We start from the raw sequence: 15,378 nt of genomic DNA, 5'->3' as shown, positions 1-15,378 counted from the left end.
GTGGGGGGGCGGTTTGTTGTGGTCGCCATTTTGCTGGTTGCATTACTGGGTAATCGGGGCCCTGGCTCGCCGCGTCCGCCGGATACCCTCAGCCAGTGGGCAGGTCTGAGCTCGGGCTCCCCGAGCAGTTTGAGTCCCCTTACCCGCGCCCTCAGGTAACGATGCGGCAACGGGCGGGGCGGCACGCACTTGCGGGAAGGAGGGCAGGACGGGATCCGCCCTGCCTGCGTCGCCGCGAGAGTTAGCACGAGGCCGAGGGAGAAGAAGAGGGGGGCATCGGGCAGGTGCGAGCTGTGCCTAGCTATTCATAGTCGGATTCCTGGAAGGGGCCGAGCCCGAGGGAGCCTTCTTGAGAGGGAGGCTGGGAGGGGGCTGCCGGGCCCCACTCCCGCCCTTTGTTTGGGCTCGGCACCGCCGGCCGCTTCGTCGTCGCCTAGCAACAGCTGCCCTGGTCTGTGATTGGCTGAGCTCTTGGCAGCGACGGCCAATGGCACGGTTGTTGCCATGGGAGGTGCGGATTGCCAAACTCTGGCCCCGCCCGCCGGGTCTCAGCGGGCCGGGGCGGGCCTCCTGGGTGGAGGGCGGGACACCAGGGTCCCCGGGGGGCAGGTGGCCGCGGGGCGGGGCGGGGCCGGTGGGGCGAGGGTTAACCCTCCCCTCCCCCCTCCACCTGCTCTCCCCTTCCCCCGCGTGCCCCGGGCTGACCCTCGTCCCCTCCTCTCCCCGCCCGCGGCGGCGGCGGCTGCTGTTGTCACCCACGGGGCAGCCTGTCCCGCTTGCCCTCACCGCCGCGGGGCTTGCAGGGCCGGCCGGGCCGGGGACTGGCTGCCACCTTCTCACCGCTGCCACCACCACCGCCATGCTGGCCGCTCGCCCACCCCACTGGGGGCCTCAGCGCGCCCCAGCCCCCCGTGGGCCCCGCGCCAGCCCTGACCCCGGTAGGGGGTGGGGGCTGGGAGAGTTGGTCCTAATGTGGGAGGGCCCCTGGGAAGAGGTTGTTGGTGGGAAAAGCTCCAAGAGAGGAAGGGGTCCTGGAGTGGCAAGGCACGGGATAGAAGGGATTTGACATGGAGGGAGTTCTGTAGGAAGAGGATTTTGTTGTGGCAGACACTGGAAGGAGAGAATCCTATGTGATATTTGGGGTTTGGCTATGGGGGCCTTCTAGGAATAGACACTGTTGTAGAATGACCTGGTATAGAGGGGTGACTGGAGAAAGACTTCTGGTAGGCATATTGGGTAATAGGATGGGGGCAAAGATCCAGTATAGGGGAGAAAAGGACAGTAGTTCCAAACTACTGGAAAAGGTGCCTCCCCCATAAGCCCATGAGGTGGAGGAGCTGGCCTTGCCTGGGAGGTGGTCTTAAAGTAATATGGGGAAGATCTCTGGGTGGCACAGGAAAACTAAAATATGGCATAGGGAGACCTCCTGGAGGGATGGTTCCAGGTCTGGGAGAACCTAATATAGGGAAGAGGTCTTGTCATGATATGGAAAGAGTGCCCCCGGAAAGGTGTACCCTGGTGCTTGAGGACTTTGTCATATAAGGGTTCTCAGATAACCTCGGAGTGGCCTGGCAGTCCCTAAGGATCCTGATGTGGTTTTAGGGACCTACAGAGGACTCTGCTGTGGTTTGGGGGATCCTAGAGTTCTCTGGATTGGGGGAATGTACTGGGAAGGGTCTACTTGAAGTGGAGGGTCCTTGCTGTGGGACTGGAACAGATCCTGATGTCCAGGGAAGACTATTTGAGGGTGAGGTCTTGTGTAAGGGGTCCAGGGAGAGCCATGATTAGAAAAGGGAGGAAAGAATGAGTTCTCCCCAGAGCACCCCTGGTTTTTGTCTTCTCTTCTCCTCCCCCAATTACTGGTGTCTTTCTGTCCTCCTTTCCTGTCACTGTCCATATCCACCTCCTCCCACACTGTCTGGCTCCCAATCATCCCCTTGTATGTGTTCTTTCTTTGTGCCGCCTCATTTGCTTATTTGATTATCATTTGCTCTGGGACTCTGCCGTGCCACCCCCTCCCACTTACGTACTCTCTGTCTTCTCTCTATTGCTACCTGTTGCTCTGTGCACCTTTTTCTCCTCCCTCCCACCCCGCCTTCTCTCTCATGCCCACCTCTTCCCTGCCTGGCACTGTCCCACATATCCCCTTGTTCCATGTTGTTTTCCCACCTCCACCTGCTCTCAGGTCTCAGCGGCGGTGGCAGCCGAGGTGCAGGATGCGAGAAGGCGCCCCCCGGCCGGGCTCCCGCTCCAGGCCTCGCACCCCTGCGGCCCTCTGAGCCCACCATGGCCGTCCCACCAGGCCATGGTCCCTTCTCTGGCTTTCCGGGGCCCCAGGAGCACACACAGGTAGGCATTCAGCTGGCTCCTCACCTGCCTGGCGGTAGAGGGAAACTGGGAATAGAAGGGTCTGAGGTTCAAATGATGGAGTAGTTGTGCAGGACAGTCTCCAGGGGACATTGTGAGACCCATGGAAGTAGAATAGTTTCAGGCAGTCAGTTTTTGGAGCTTGAGTTCAAATCCTGACATCTGGGCTGATTAGGTTCCCCATACTTCAGCTTTCTGTTTAGGAAATTGAGCCAATGACAGTGCCTCCCTCACAGGGTCCTCCCCTTACTGGGTCGTTGCTAGGGTCAAACAAGTTAACAAAACACAAGCAAAATGCTAAGAACAGTGCCGGGCACACAGCAGACAAAAAGTGCTCACTGAGTAAAGAAAGTTCAAAGTGAAAGACCTGGAGGGGTCAAATGGGGAAAAGGGTTGAGCCGAAGGGTCTTGGGCCTGAGTGGTGCGCAGCTGTCCACAGAGGCGGTAGACAAGGCTCCAAAACGTAGACCTGGAAGCGGGGTGGAGCAGGAGTTCTGGGGGCCAGGTCCCAGTCCAAGAAACTTGCAGTGAAGGAAGTGGGTAGAGGTGCTCTGTGGCGGGGAGGGTGGGGCGAGGGTTGGGAAGGCCACGGGGGATGAGGGCAAATGGAGTTGGGAGGACCTTAGAGGTAGGATTCCTCCAATAGGTGATCTCAGGTGGAATGTTAGAGGCGCAGCGCCCGGTGTCCTGTACAGGCTCTCCCACTGAGTTCAAAAAGAGTGAGAGCTGCCCCAGGTCTGGGTGAAAGGTCAGGGTAAACCATTCACTCCTTCATTCACAGGACAGATCTCTAGCCAACATCCATCACATGCCAGTCCCTGCTCAAGGCACTGGAGATTGAGCAAGGACAGGATCCGTGTCTATACCCTTGGGGAGTTTATATTCTAGTGGGGGAGCTAGACAATATCCAGTTACAGACGTGTGTGCCCTTGATGAGCCAGCAACCCATTTAATTCTCCCCCATGAGGTCTGAGGTGAAGGCATGTCCTCACTGTCTTCTCACTCTGCCCCATAGGTATTGCCTGATGTGCGGCTACTGCCTCGGAGGCTGCCCCTGGCCTTCCGGGACGCGACCTCAGCCCCACTGCGCAAGCTCTCTGTGGACCTCATCAAGACCTACAAGCACATCAATGAGGTGGGCAGCGGGTGGGGGTTCCCGGGCTGGCTGCTGAGGGGTCATGGCTGGTTCAGGCTCACAGTCCCCATTTTTCTGACTGGCTGGGCAGGTGTACTATGCCAAGAAGAAGCGGCGGGCCCAGCAGGCGCCACCCCAGGACTCGAGCACCAAGAAGGAGAAGAAGGTCTTGAACCATGGTTATGACGATGACAACCATGACTATATTGTGCGCAGTGGCGAGCGCTGGCTGGAACGCTACGAGATTGACTCTCTCATTGGCAAAGGCTCCTTTGGCCAGGTGCAGGATACCCTCCACCCTGTCCCGGGGTTGGGGGCACAGGCACCCACTAACATTGATCCACACATCCAGTGCTTCGAGTCCTGACTGCTGTCCAGTCACTATGTTTCCCTGTGCCCCAGTTTACTTCTCTGTAAGAATACAAGTAACAAGACTCCACACAAGGTAGTTTATATCCGTGCCCAGCTGGTGGTGAGTTGGTAGTAGTAGTAGTACTGTGATTGCTGGGTCTCCTGGCTGCGGGAGAAGAGCAGTGCCTGGCTCTGTCCCACCCCCGCCTCACTTGGTCACGTGCTCTGCCCAACAGGTGGTGAAAGCCTATGATCATCAGACTCAGGAGCTGGTGGCCATCAAGATCATCAAGAACAAAAAGGCCTTCCTGAACCAGGCCCAGATTGAGCTTCGGCTGTTGGAGCTGATGAACCAGCATGACACGGAGATGAAGTACTACATAGGTGAGGCCTGGGACTGGCTGGGCTGTGGGAACCTGGCAGGGGGTGCGCCTGGGGATAGGGAGGGGCTGCCTACCCCCTGTACAGGACGGGCTTTGTCTTCAGGCAGCGCCTGGTCTGTGCCTCTCAACCTCACTGAGTCTCTGTGGCTTTAGTAATTTTTGCCTGTTCGCTTGATAACCATGGTCAGAGTTTATCAAGCGCTCATGAAAGGCCAGGCTTTGTGATAAGCACTTTACATTTTACATAAATGACCTCACCACAACCCCATGAGGGACAGGGCACTGTTGCCCACATGTTGGAGATAAGGAATCCAGGCATTCCATGTTGTCACTTGCGTGAGGTGACAGTTTGTATTCAGCAGAGCTATATTTTGATGAGGCTCCAGGACCTTGACTCAACTTCTATGCTAGTCTTCTTCCTTCCTTACACTGATTCCTCTTAGAATTAGCAAGTGGATTCACTGTGTTTCTCCTGAAAGGAAAATTTACATCCTTACTACAAATGGAAAACTAGTGTTTTTTTTTTTTGCCACAAAAATAAATAAAGCTATGATGAAAACAGTGCTATAAAATCAAATGAGGAAGTGTAGAATTGTGTCAAAGACTTTTTTTTTTTTTTTTTTTTGCTTTAATCAGGTTTGACAGAGACTTAAATCAAGTAACATAACCATATAGAAACATCTCGACTGGTGGGTGGTTCCCATGGGCACACAGCAATTTAGCCAGTGCTTAGGAAGCTGAGGTACTTATTGCTGTGTGACCCTAGTTTACCATTGGCCCTCTCTGAACCTGTCTTCTCTGTTACTGTTTCTTTCACCTTCCCCATAGTCCACCTGAAGCGGCATTTCATGTTCCGCAACCACCTGTGCCTGGTGTTCGAGCTGCTGTCCTACAACCTGTACGACCTCCTGCGCAACACACACTTCCGCGGCGTCTCACTGAACCTGACCCGGAAGCTAGCGCAGCAGCTCTGCACGGCGCTGCTCTTCCTGGCTACGCCTGAGCTCAGCATCATTCACTGCGACCTTAAGCCAGAGAACATCCTACTCTGCAATCCCAAGCGCAGTGCTATCAAGATTGTGGACTTCGGCAGCTCCTGCCAGCTTGGCCAGCGGGTGCGGCTCAGACCCGCCTGGGGGCGGGGCTAGCAGGGTGGGCGGGGCGGGGCGGGGCGGGGCTAGCCCAGGCCTACCGACAGATTCACTTTGAGGGGTTGCACTGGAGTTGGGGATATGGCTGGTGCTGCCCTCGAGGGCCCCTGCGTAATGGAAGTAGAGGAGAGGCCCACTGGGTACACTACCTACTTAGGAAGGGGAAGGGTAGTTTCTCAAATAGCCAGATGCAATCGGTGAAGTTGGTCATTTTGGAGCCTGGGCTGTTGCTTTGCTAAGTTGTTTGCTCTGTGCTCTTCAAGCTGGGGATGGAAGGGGCCTTCAGTTTTGCAGCTTTATGTGAACAGGCAATAAGGTTACATAAGAGCCGGAGGCCATGTCACACCCCTTGTTGCCCAGCCATGTGCGAGACTGAGGCAGGAGAATTGCAAATTCAAGACCAGCCTCAGCAACTTAGCAAGGCCCTAAACAACTTAGAGAGATCCTGTCACAAATAAAAAATAAAAAGGGCTGGGGATGTGGCTCAGTGCCCTAGAACAATAAAGAATAAAAAGTAGGGGGCTTTGGAGACTGCCAGCCTCTGACTGGTCACCAAGAGGGGTCAAGGAGTTGGGGTGGAGATAGGGTTAAATCAGGCGAGCAGAGACTGAATTCTGATAAACAAGATGGCAGTGGTTTCTGGAAAGTGGTTGCTGAGCCTCCATTCCCAATTTGGGAATCTGGGGGGCTTGTCCTCAGTTGGGTCCTCTTAGCTTTAGGGGTGCCGGTGGCATCAATAAGGGAGGCTGGAACTCCTGACTATCTCCCTTCCCCAGATCTACCAGTATATCCAGAGCCGATTCTACCGCTCACCAGAGGTACTCCTGGGCACGCCCTACGACCTGGCCATTGACATGTGGTCCCTGGGCTGCATCCTTGTGGAGATGCACACGGGAGAACCCCTCTTCAGCGGCTCCAATGAGGTGCGCCCCCACCCCCAGGAAGGGCTGTACCGGAGGTGGTGGAAGGGTGGGGCCTGGCTGGCCTGGTACCCCTGACCACCGCCCGCCCACAGGTGGACCAGATGAGCCGCATTGTGGAGGTGCTGGGCATCCCGCCGGCCCCCATGCTGGAGCAGGCACCCAAGGCTCGCAAATACTTTGAGCGGCTGCCTGGGGGTGGCTGGACCCTACGAAGGACAAAGGAACTCAGGAAGGTGCGGCTCCTGCCCCGCGCCACTCCTCCCACCCCGCTGGCCCCTCACTCTCTCACACTTGGGGCTCCCTCTCTCCCTGTTCTCCCTCCCTGTGTCTTCCCCTTTCTTCTTCTCCGCCTGTTTACCCTTTCCTTCCTCCCCTGCCCACCCCGTCTCTCCCTCCTACCCCGCAACTCTAGCTTCTCTCTTTCCACTTTCTCTCTTGTGCCTCTGTTTCCCCGTGTGTGTCTCCCTGCCCCTCCTGCCCACTGACGGCCACTCTCTTGCCCCCCCTCCCACCCCCTCCCTGCCAGGATTACCAGGGCCCCGGGACACGGCGGCTGCAGGAGGTGCTGGGCGTGCAGACGGGCGGGCCCGGGGGCCGGCGGGCGGGGGAGCCGGGCCACAGCCCCGCCGACTACCTCCGCTTCCAGGACCTGGTGCTGCGCATGCTGGAGTATGAGCCCGCCGCCCGCATCAGCCCACTGGGGGCTCTGCAGCATGGTTTCTTCCGCCGTACGGCCGACGAGGCCACCAACACGGGCCCGGCAGGCAGCAGTGCCTCCACCTCGCCCGCACCCCTCGACACGTGCCCCTCCTCTAGCACCGCCAGCTCCATCTCCAGCTCTGGTGGGTGCCCAGTGCCCAGAAGGGCACAGTGGGGTGGGGTCAGCTCTGGTTTGCCCTGGCTTGTGTGACCTAGTCAGTGGGCCTCCACATGAGAGCTTTGAAACTGCCTGATTTTGAACTCCAAAATGGGGTGGAGCAGGCAAGCCCCACACGGCCCTGAGGTGACTTCTAAGACTGGACCTGGGCTCACACCCCCAAAATTCTGTTGACTTTTAACACCCAAAACAAAACTCTGACCCCAAATCTCAAGATTGGGCTGGATCCTTCGGGTGGGCTCTGGCCAATGAGTATAAATCCAGGCCTAGACCATCAAATAGATTCAGCTACCTCTCTCCTCACCTGTGGCCTCTCCTCCCTGGTACTTCCAGGAGGTTCCAGTGGCTCCTCCAGTGACAACCGGACCTACCGCTACAGCAACAGATACTGTGGGGGCCCTGGGCCCCCCATCACTGACTGTGAGATGAACAGCCCCCAGGTATGGGGGCTTTGAGGGCCTTGGAGGCGGTGATGGGATGCCTAGGCCTCAGGACCTGGGTCTCTTACCAACCACTGCTTTGCTTTCTTAGGTCCCACCCTCCCAGCCGCTGCGCCCTTGGGCAGGGGGTGATGTGCCCCACAAGACACATCAAGCCCCTACCTCTGCCTCCTCACTGCCGGGGACAGGGGCCCAGTTACCCCCTCAACCCCGATGCCTTGGCCGTCCCCCGTCACCAACTTCACCACCACCCCCGGAGCTGATGGATGTGAGCCTGGTGGGCGGCCCTCCAGACTGCTCCCCACCTCACCCAGCGCCTGCCCCCCAGCACCCGGCTGCCTCAGCCCTCCGGACTCGGATGACAGGAGGTCGTCCACCTCTCCCACCCCCTGATGACCCTGCCACTCTGGGGCCTCGCCTAGGCCTTCGTGGTGTACCCCAGAGTACAGCAGCCAGCTCATGACCCTGCCCTCTCCCTGGGGCCCCTCCTGAAGCCATACCCCCCACCCCATCTGGGGGCCCTGGGCTCCCATCCTCATCTCTCCCCTTGACTGGAATTGCTGCTACCCAGCTGGGGTGGGTGAGGCCTGCACTGATTGGGGCCTGGGGCAGGGGGTCAAGGAGAGGGGGTTGGCCACACTCTCCCCACTGAGGACTGGACCCTTGACCCCCTATCCCCCCTTGTTTTCTATTTATTGTACCAAAGACAGTGGTGGTCCGGTGGAGGGGAGACCCCCCTCGTCCCAGGGCCCTAGGAGGGGGTGGGGGCAGGTAGGGGGAGATGGCCTTGCTCCTCCTTGCTGTACCCCCCAGTAAAGAGCTTTCTCACATGCCTGCCTGAGCGTTTGCAGGGCCTTGGTTCCCCTCATCCAGCCCTTAGAAGCATGGTGGGGAAGGGAGTTTTGGGAGTGGGTGCCAGAAGAGCTTTGTGTGTGGATACATCCCTTCTGGAGAAAGGAGGGCTGTGGAGCTGCAGAAGGTCTGGGGCTATAGATTCCTAGACATCTGGGTAGGATCCTAGCCCACATTTGCCTTTTCTGGGGTAAACTAAAACCCTGAAAGGTGAAGGCCCTCTTCTGTCTCTGGAAAACACCATGTTAGACTCTCATAAACCAGGGTTCCCACAGAGTTGATACAAAAGTGTCTCCATTGGTACATGCCAGGTGCGCGTGGCAGGTCCTTTTAGTGCCACCTGAGAAATAGGCAGTGGGTACAGACTTCACCCCATCCAAGTCTGGTTTCCCTCTTTGGAATCATTGCGGAACAAAGCATTTTGAGATTCTCAGGCAAAAAGATATTCCCGGGGTTCCAGGTAAGTGCTCTTGTTTCCATGGCAACTTGAAAATGTCTGTCTCCCATCCGGCCAATCAGGAACTTCCTGGTTCACAAAGGGTATGTTCTACCACTGGGGCGTGGCGCTTTCTGGGAAATGAAGTTCTAGGAGGCATTTTGTTTATCTCCCTTTCCTTTGGGAAACTACAAAGACCAGAATTCTCTTCGTTCGCGTTTGGGGGCGGGGCTTGAGGTAGCCAATCAGCAGCCCGGGGCCCCGGATGGTAGAAGCAGTCAGTAGAGGTGTATTGGGGCTCCTTGGCCATGGTTTGCGCAGGTGTGCAGCTGTCCAGCGTGCGGAAGGTGGGTCTCTAGTCACGGCGTACAGGTTCTGTGCTCGCGTTTCTGGAGCTGAGGTAGGAGCTGAGGCTTGAAGCGGCCTTGTCACGAGGGACATCACCGACTTGAGGGGAGCTTCTGTCATGGAAGACAGGCAAGGACGTCGTTACGGACCTGTACCTGTTCAATAATGGAGTCAATCTGGAACGTGGTGAGAGCCCGGAGGAGGCAGCGGTAGGGAGGTTTTCCGGGGAGAATAGGAGCTGAGCAGGATGTGTCGCGGGGCAGTACGCTGGAATGGCATGCGCAAAGGTAGTCATGGAAAGAAGCTGATATTTATTTATTTATGTGGTGGAGATTGTTTTGAAAGTTATGTATAAATTTAAGTCGTGGGACATTTTCTTGGCAATCTAGGGAGCTGGCTTTTGTCCTGAGAACAAGGAAGAGCCACTACAGAAGGAAAGGAGCCTTGTCCAGTTTTGTTGCGATGTGGGAATAGTTTGGTAAAAAGACCGGGGTCTGGCAGTCTCTGTAGCAGGTTCCTCGGCAGGAAAGGTCATGGATGGATCAGAGCAGGGGCTATGGTAGGGAGGGAAGGATGGGGACAAGTAGGAGAGAAATCCAGAAGGTTGAGTTGACAGGCTTGTGGAAGGGGGTAGAAGGGATGGGGAGGGGATATCTCCAGCACATGAGACAGTGCCCCCCCACACACACTCTAGATTCCCAGTAAAAAATTTCTTTAATTTTTTTCCCTCTCTCCAGTGCTGGGGATTGAATACTTTATCACTGAGCTATACTTAGTTCACTCAGTAAAAATATTTTGAATGAATGGTACTAGGAGACAGGTGCTATTGTTACCTCCCTTTTGCAAATAAGGATACAGAGAGCAGAGGTAGTTTAGTAACTTGCCCAAGATCACAAAGCTAGGAAGTGGGTCAGGGTGTGCATGGGGGTGGGGGTGGGGGAAGCGGGGAACTATTGACGTACCAAGGTGCTGGATGAGCCTGAAGACGTCAGAAGGTGCTAGATTAGGTAGGTCTATGAAGTATATGAGATAGGAACAGAAGTGTGTATCTCACATTTCTCTTACCAGCCCAGAACCACTCTCCTGAGCTCTTGACTAATTGCCTACCTCATACCTCCTTGTTTTTCTGGAGGCATTTCCAGAGTCATCTTGGTCAAACTGAACTGTGGTAGCCACAGTTGATGTTCTTTCTGGGAGCCATTGAGTCTGTTCCTCACGTGTAGCCAAATGGACTCTGAACGTCCACATTGGTCCTATCCCTCCCTTGCTCAGAACACTTCCATAACTCCATCTCACTCATGTTAAAGCCCAGAGTCCTCTGCATGGCCTGCAAGATGCCTTCATCATCTCTGTGACATGGTGGACTATCATCACTCACTCTGCTCCAGCTACACTGGCCTCAGGGCCTTTGAACTTGCTGTTCCCTTTACCTGGAAGACTCATCTCCCAGATTACCCATAGTCATCCCTTCACTTCCTTTAGTTCTTTTCTCAGATAATACCTTTACCTTGAGATCTTCCATGACCATCCTTTGAAAATTTATACCACTAATATCCATTTTTTCCTCATGTCAATCATATCGCTATTAAACACACTGTACAATTTATCTTTACTGACATGCCCCTCCCAATACCATCAACTTCATGAGGGCAGGGCTTTTATCTATTTCATGCTTTATCTCCAACCTCTAGAGGAGTGACTTGGCACATAGTAAGGCTCACCATTTATCAGATTGAGCTATTTTTAGAGCATAGATCTGGATCAAAGTATCCTGGGGGCTATCCCTGCACAACTCAAAGGGGCCACCTTAAACTTTTCTGAGGACTCAAGACGTTCCACAGACATTTCATCTTGCCTCTGCCTTGTGCTCAGTATTGGGAACACACCAGAGGACAAAACAGTTTCTCTCCCCAAAGAACTCAGTCTCAGGGATAGGGGTTGGAATGGTAATCACACAAACGTGAAATTACAAAGAAAGGCAGAGCGTGCAATATGAGCCCTTGACAGGAAATCCGGTCTGGATCCTAGGAGACGTCTGAGGCTGTGCAGGAGCTGTGTTAACTCCATTGACAGAAAAGAGTGTGATGGTTGGAACCTAGAGACTTGGGCAGTCTCGATCCTTTAAGGAGTTTAGGTCCTCCCTGCATGTGAGTTGGGAAGATGTAGAAAAATTTTAAGCACCGAAGTAGAAAAACCAATGACAAGGCTGTTATTGTGTGAGATTAAAATGGTGTACTGAAAGGCAACCACATATATCCTTCACTGTTTCTCCTATGAAGTAGCAGAGTCTCCTTCCTTCCCCTTGAATCTAGGCTAGGCCTGTGATTTTTTAACCACTAGAATGCCATGAAAAGTGGCACTTACCAAATGTGGGACCTGGGCCTTAAAAGGCCTAGTGACCTCTGCTTTTACTCTTGGAACCCTGACCTCTTTATAGAGACTCAGCAGCCTCCTGAGCAGAACTGACCAGAACTCAGCAGTTCTGGCTGTTTTAGCTGATGTGAGGGATGCTGTCTTGGATATCCAACCACTGCCAACTGACCCCATCTGGGTTAGAGACAAACCATCCTGAGTCCCCTCACCCTCTGACCCTTGCCTAAATTGCAGAATTATGAGCAAATAAATGGTTGCTATATTATGACTGTGTTTTAGGATGATTTGTTACATAGCAGTAGCTAACTGAAACAAGCTAATATTTTTCAAGATTTTACCATTATGACTGAATCCTTAATAGTCACCTACTATTCCCATTCTATAGACGAGAAAGTGAAGGCATAAAAGAGTTAATGAACTGCCTGGTACCTCTCCCACAGTAGGTCCTGCATGTGTGATAGCTAACATCAGCATCATGTTCATCAGCACTGAAACTTTCACAATTGTTAAATGAATGGTATTAAAGCCAGGCATGGTGGCACACGTCTATAATCCCAGGGACTCAGGAGGCTGAGACAAGAGGATCTCAAATTTGAGGCCAGACTCAGCAACTGAGTAAGGCTCTAAGCAACTTAACAAGACCCTGCCTCAAAATGTCAAAATTAAGAAAGGACTGGGGATGTGGCTCAGTGGTAAAATGCCCCTGGGTTAAATCCTCAGAACTCCTCTCCCCAAAATAAAATGGTATTCAGTTAGATAAATATAAGCGTTGTTAACTCACCTTTAGCAGTATGGTTTTAGACTGGCTTATTTGTTTTTTGAGGACTGGTAAAGAGACAGAAATGCAGCGGTACTTGGTGATATCCTTGGAGTGCCAGATCACCTGGAGCGAGGTTGCTCCTGGTCTTTCTCCTTAGGGATGCACTAGATCCTTATCATTTAAGCCTCTTGAATTGGGCTTCCTGCTGCTTGGAGTCCACCTGCCCTGCCTGACCCCCCAGGGTTTGCTCACTGGCTTGTTCACCCATCAGCTCTTGGGCACTTCCTGACTTCTCCGAGCCTACACTCTTGTTGACAAGACGGTGATAAGGAATACTGGTGCTAAGAGCTTAAAGCTGCGGGGTGCGGGGGGACAGGGTGGTTGTAGATGGAGGTGTCTTCAACTATAATGTGACGCAGGACCTGACCCAAAAGGAGGAGGCCATCTGTGTACATATTTTGGGAGAAAGGACTTCCCAGGTCAGAGGCCCCAAGGCCTGTTTGTTGTTGGAGAAGCGGAAGGAGCAGGTGAGCAAGGTGGGTGAAGGTCAGCGGGCCCTGATAGGCCACGGTGAGGACTTAACTTTGATGCTGAGTGGCATGGGGAGCAATCAGACCCCTTCCAGCTAAAATGATACGATCTCAAGTTCTAAAAGGATTTCTGTGAGCCCCGGAGTCCAGTCCTGCAGGCATAGACTCCCCTGGGGAGGCCACTGCGATGGTCCAGTCCAGAGGTGCTGGGTCTTGGCCAGGGCGGTACCAAGAGCGGTGGTCAGATTTTTTATATAATTGTAGGGAACATCCAGATACGGGGTGTGGGTAGGGTTAGGAGGGGGAGTCGGGACAGCCTGCACGGAGGAAGGAGGGGGTGCTGGGAACTGGATGGGGAAGGCGGGGTGGACTCAGCGTCCAAGGGGATGGGGAGACTAGCCTTTGGGGGCGGGGTCAGGGCTGGTTTGTAAATTTGGGAGTGTGGCACATTGGTGGCATGAACGCCCAGACCAGGGTCACTGAGGGAGGGAGCGTAGATGGAAATGAGGTCTGAGAGCTGGGAGACCCGGGGGAGGTGACTGCAGCTTCTCATGAGAGGTGACAATGACGTGGACGGACCCAGGCACCATCAGTCATCAATGGAGTCTGGGCACCTTTTGAGTGTTGGCCCCCAGTGGATTGGGTGGGGATAATAATAGAAGGACATGAAGGAGGGTCACAGGACCACAGTGGATTCACACGGGCCCTCTGCCCCCGGTGCCTGTGGTCTCTGCTTCACTTGGCGCCCCTCCTCCGTTTGCAGGCTGCTGGGCTGGCCCTGGGGGCGCTTTTGCCCCAGCTCTGTGCAGCCTTCCTCCTCAGCTCCCCTCGTTCCCTCAGCTCTTCTGTCCCTACTCCAAATTCCCCAGACGGGAACTAGATTGCTGGGGGTCGAGGTGTCCAACCTGGCGCAACCCACCATGGGTGGGGGAGTCCTGCGGTGCCGTCTGCCTTAGAGGGCTCTGGGCTGTGCAGGCCACCCAAATACTTAGTTACAATGTTTCTGACAGTGGTTGTTTGGGGGGACACATGGCTGTGTGGGACAGAGGGGCGTGATTTGACCCTGTTTTGGTAGGTGGGCAGGATGGACTGTTTATGTTGCCTTGTGTGTGTCTGGATTGGGTAAATGGATACTAGAAAGGTGGGTTGTGGCGGACTCTGGGCTGAGAAGGGTTAAAAGTCAGGCTGGAAGAATCCAGGCACCGGTGCTGCCCGTTTGAGAGGTATGCAGTCTACTCAGGGAGACACACGTTACTCCTAACTTGAGCGAGACGCAGTGATGACTGAGCCAGCCTCTGCCCTCACGGAGCCCAGTCCAGTGGGACACATGACCCCCCAGCTGATGGTCATGGCCAGGAGGGGCGCGCATCTGACCCAGTGTGAGGGGTCAGGAAGGACTTCTGGAATGGGGTGCCCAGGAGAGGGGATCTGCAGGACTCAGAGGGTGGTTTGGAACTCTGCCCATCACTACTGCAGCCAAGTTAGTAGACTTAAAACTTCTCGAACTTTTTTTCGTTTAATAACTTAAAATGTGTACGAAAACTGCAAAAACAATGCAGAGATTACCTGTGTGTCTACACACAGCTTCCCCAAATGTCTCCGCTCACACAACCGTGGTACATTTGTCAGAGCTAAGAGGTGGACTTTGGTTAGTGTCCTGTCACCCTCCAGACCTCGTTCGCACCTCTCCACTCTCCCACTGAAGTTCTTCTTCTGTTCCAGGATCCCGTCCAGGATGCCATGTTGTTTTTGTTCGTCGTGTCTCCGGGGTCTCCTCCAGTCTGTGACAGTTTCTCAGACTTCCCTTGTTTTTCATGACCTTGACAGTTTTGAGGAGTACTGGTCAGGTATTTTGTAGAGTTGGTTTGTGTGATATTTTTCTGTTTGATTGGGATTATAGGCTTTGGGAAGAATCCTCACCAAGGTAATGTTAACCTTAATGCCTTCATTAAGATGGGGTCTGCGGGTTTTCATTTGTAGTGTTATTATTTCCTTTTTGCTTCCTCTGTTGGTTAGAAGCAAGTCACTAAAGGCCTCACTCAAAGGAAGGAGTTTAAGCCCCCATTCCGGAGAGAAAAATACCTAAAGAATTTGTCTTCATGGGTTGAAACTACTATGGCATATTAGTCTGTTTTTCTGTGGTGTAACAAAATACCTGAGGCTGGATAATGTATGAAGAAAACGGGTTTGTTTAGCTCAAGTTTTGGAGACTGAAAGTCCAAGATTGGGTGGCCCCATTGTTCAGCCTCTGGCAAGGTCCTCATGGTAGATGACATCATGGCAGGAGCCTGAATGAGGGAGAGCACCTGGTGAGACAGGAGGCTGGAGAGTGGGGAGGGGCCAGTCTTGGTTTTCTATAACAACCCAGTCACATGGGAACTAACCAAGTTCCCACAGGAACTACATCGATCCTGTTGAGGGTGACGCCCCAGTGACCTAGCCGTCTCCCACT

The 15,378-nt window shown here is 54.1% G+C and overlaps 1 protein-coding gene across 4 annotated transcripts; it reads left to right on the top strand.

The window, feature by feature from the left end:
- Positions 1 to 8: 8 nt before the first annotated feature.
- Dyrk1b (dual specificity tyrosine phosphorylation regulated kinase 1B) lies at positions 9 to 8,457 on the top strand. Of its 4 annotated transcripts, XM_047528436.1 has the most exons (12): positions 653 to 938; positions 2,186 to 2,349; positions 3,383 to 3,502; positions 3,594 to 3,782; positions 4,090 to 4,237; positions 5,065 to 5,351; positions 6,164 to 6,310; positions 6,403 to 6,543; positions 6,837 to 6,872; positions 6,957 to 7,152; positions 7,521 to 7,627; positions 7,719 to 8,457. In XM_047528436.1, exons 1-12 carry the CDS (start codon positions 860 to 862, stop codon positions 8,088 to 8,090), a joined length of 1,986 nt encoding a protein of 661 aa, XP_047384392.1. In that variant the 5' UTR covers positions 653 to 859; the 3' UTR covers positions 8,091 to 8,457. The 4 variants fall into 4 exon arrangements, with proteins under 4 accessions (XP_047384394.1, XP_047384392.1, XP_047384393.1 ...); XM_047528438.1 differs by lacking the exon at positions 653 to 938 and adding an exon at positions 9 to 155 and having other exon boundaries at positions 6,837 to 7,152; XM_047528437.1 differs by lacking the exon at positions 6,837 to 6,872 and having other exon boundaries at positions 654 to 938.
- Positions 8,458 to 15,378: the final 6,921 nt, after the last annotated feature.

Source organism: Sciurus carolinensis, chromosome 16 (genome assembly GCF_902686445.1).
Source record: "Sciurus carolinensis chromosome 16, mSciCar1.2, whole genome shotgun sequence".
In the NCBI taxonomy this organism is placed as follows: Eukaryota; Metazoa; Chordata; class Mammalia; order Rodentia; family Sciuridae; genus Sciurus; species Sciurus carolinensis.
This window is presented reverse-complemented; position numbering and strand designations above follow the sequence as displayed.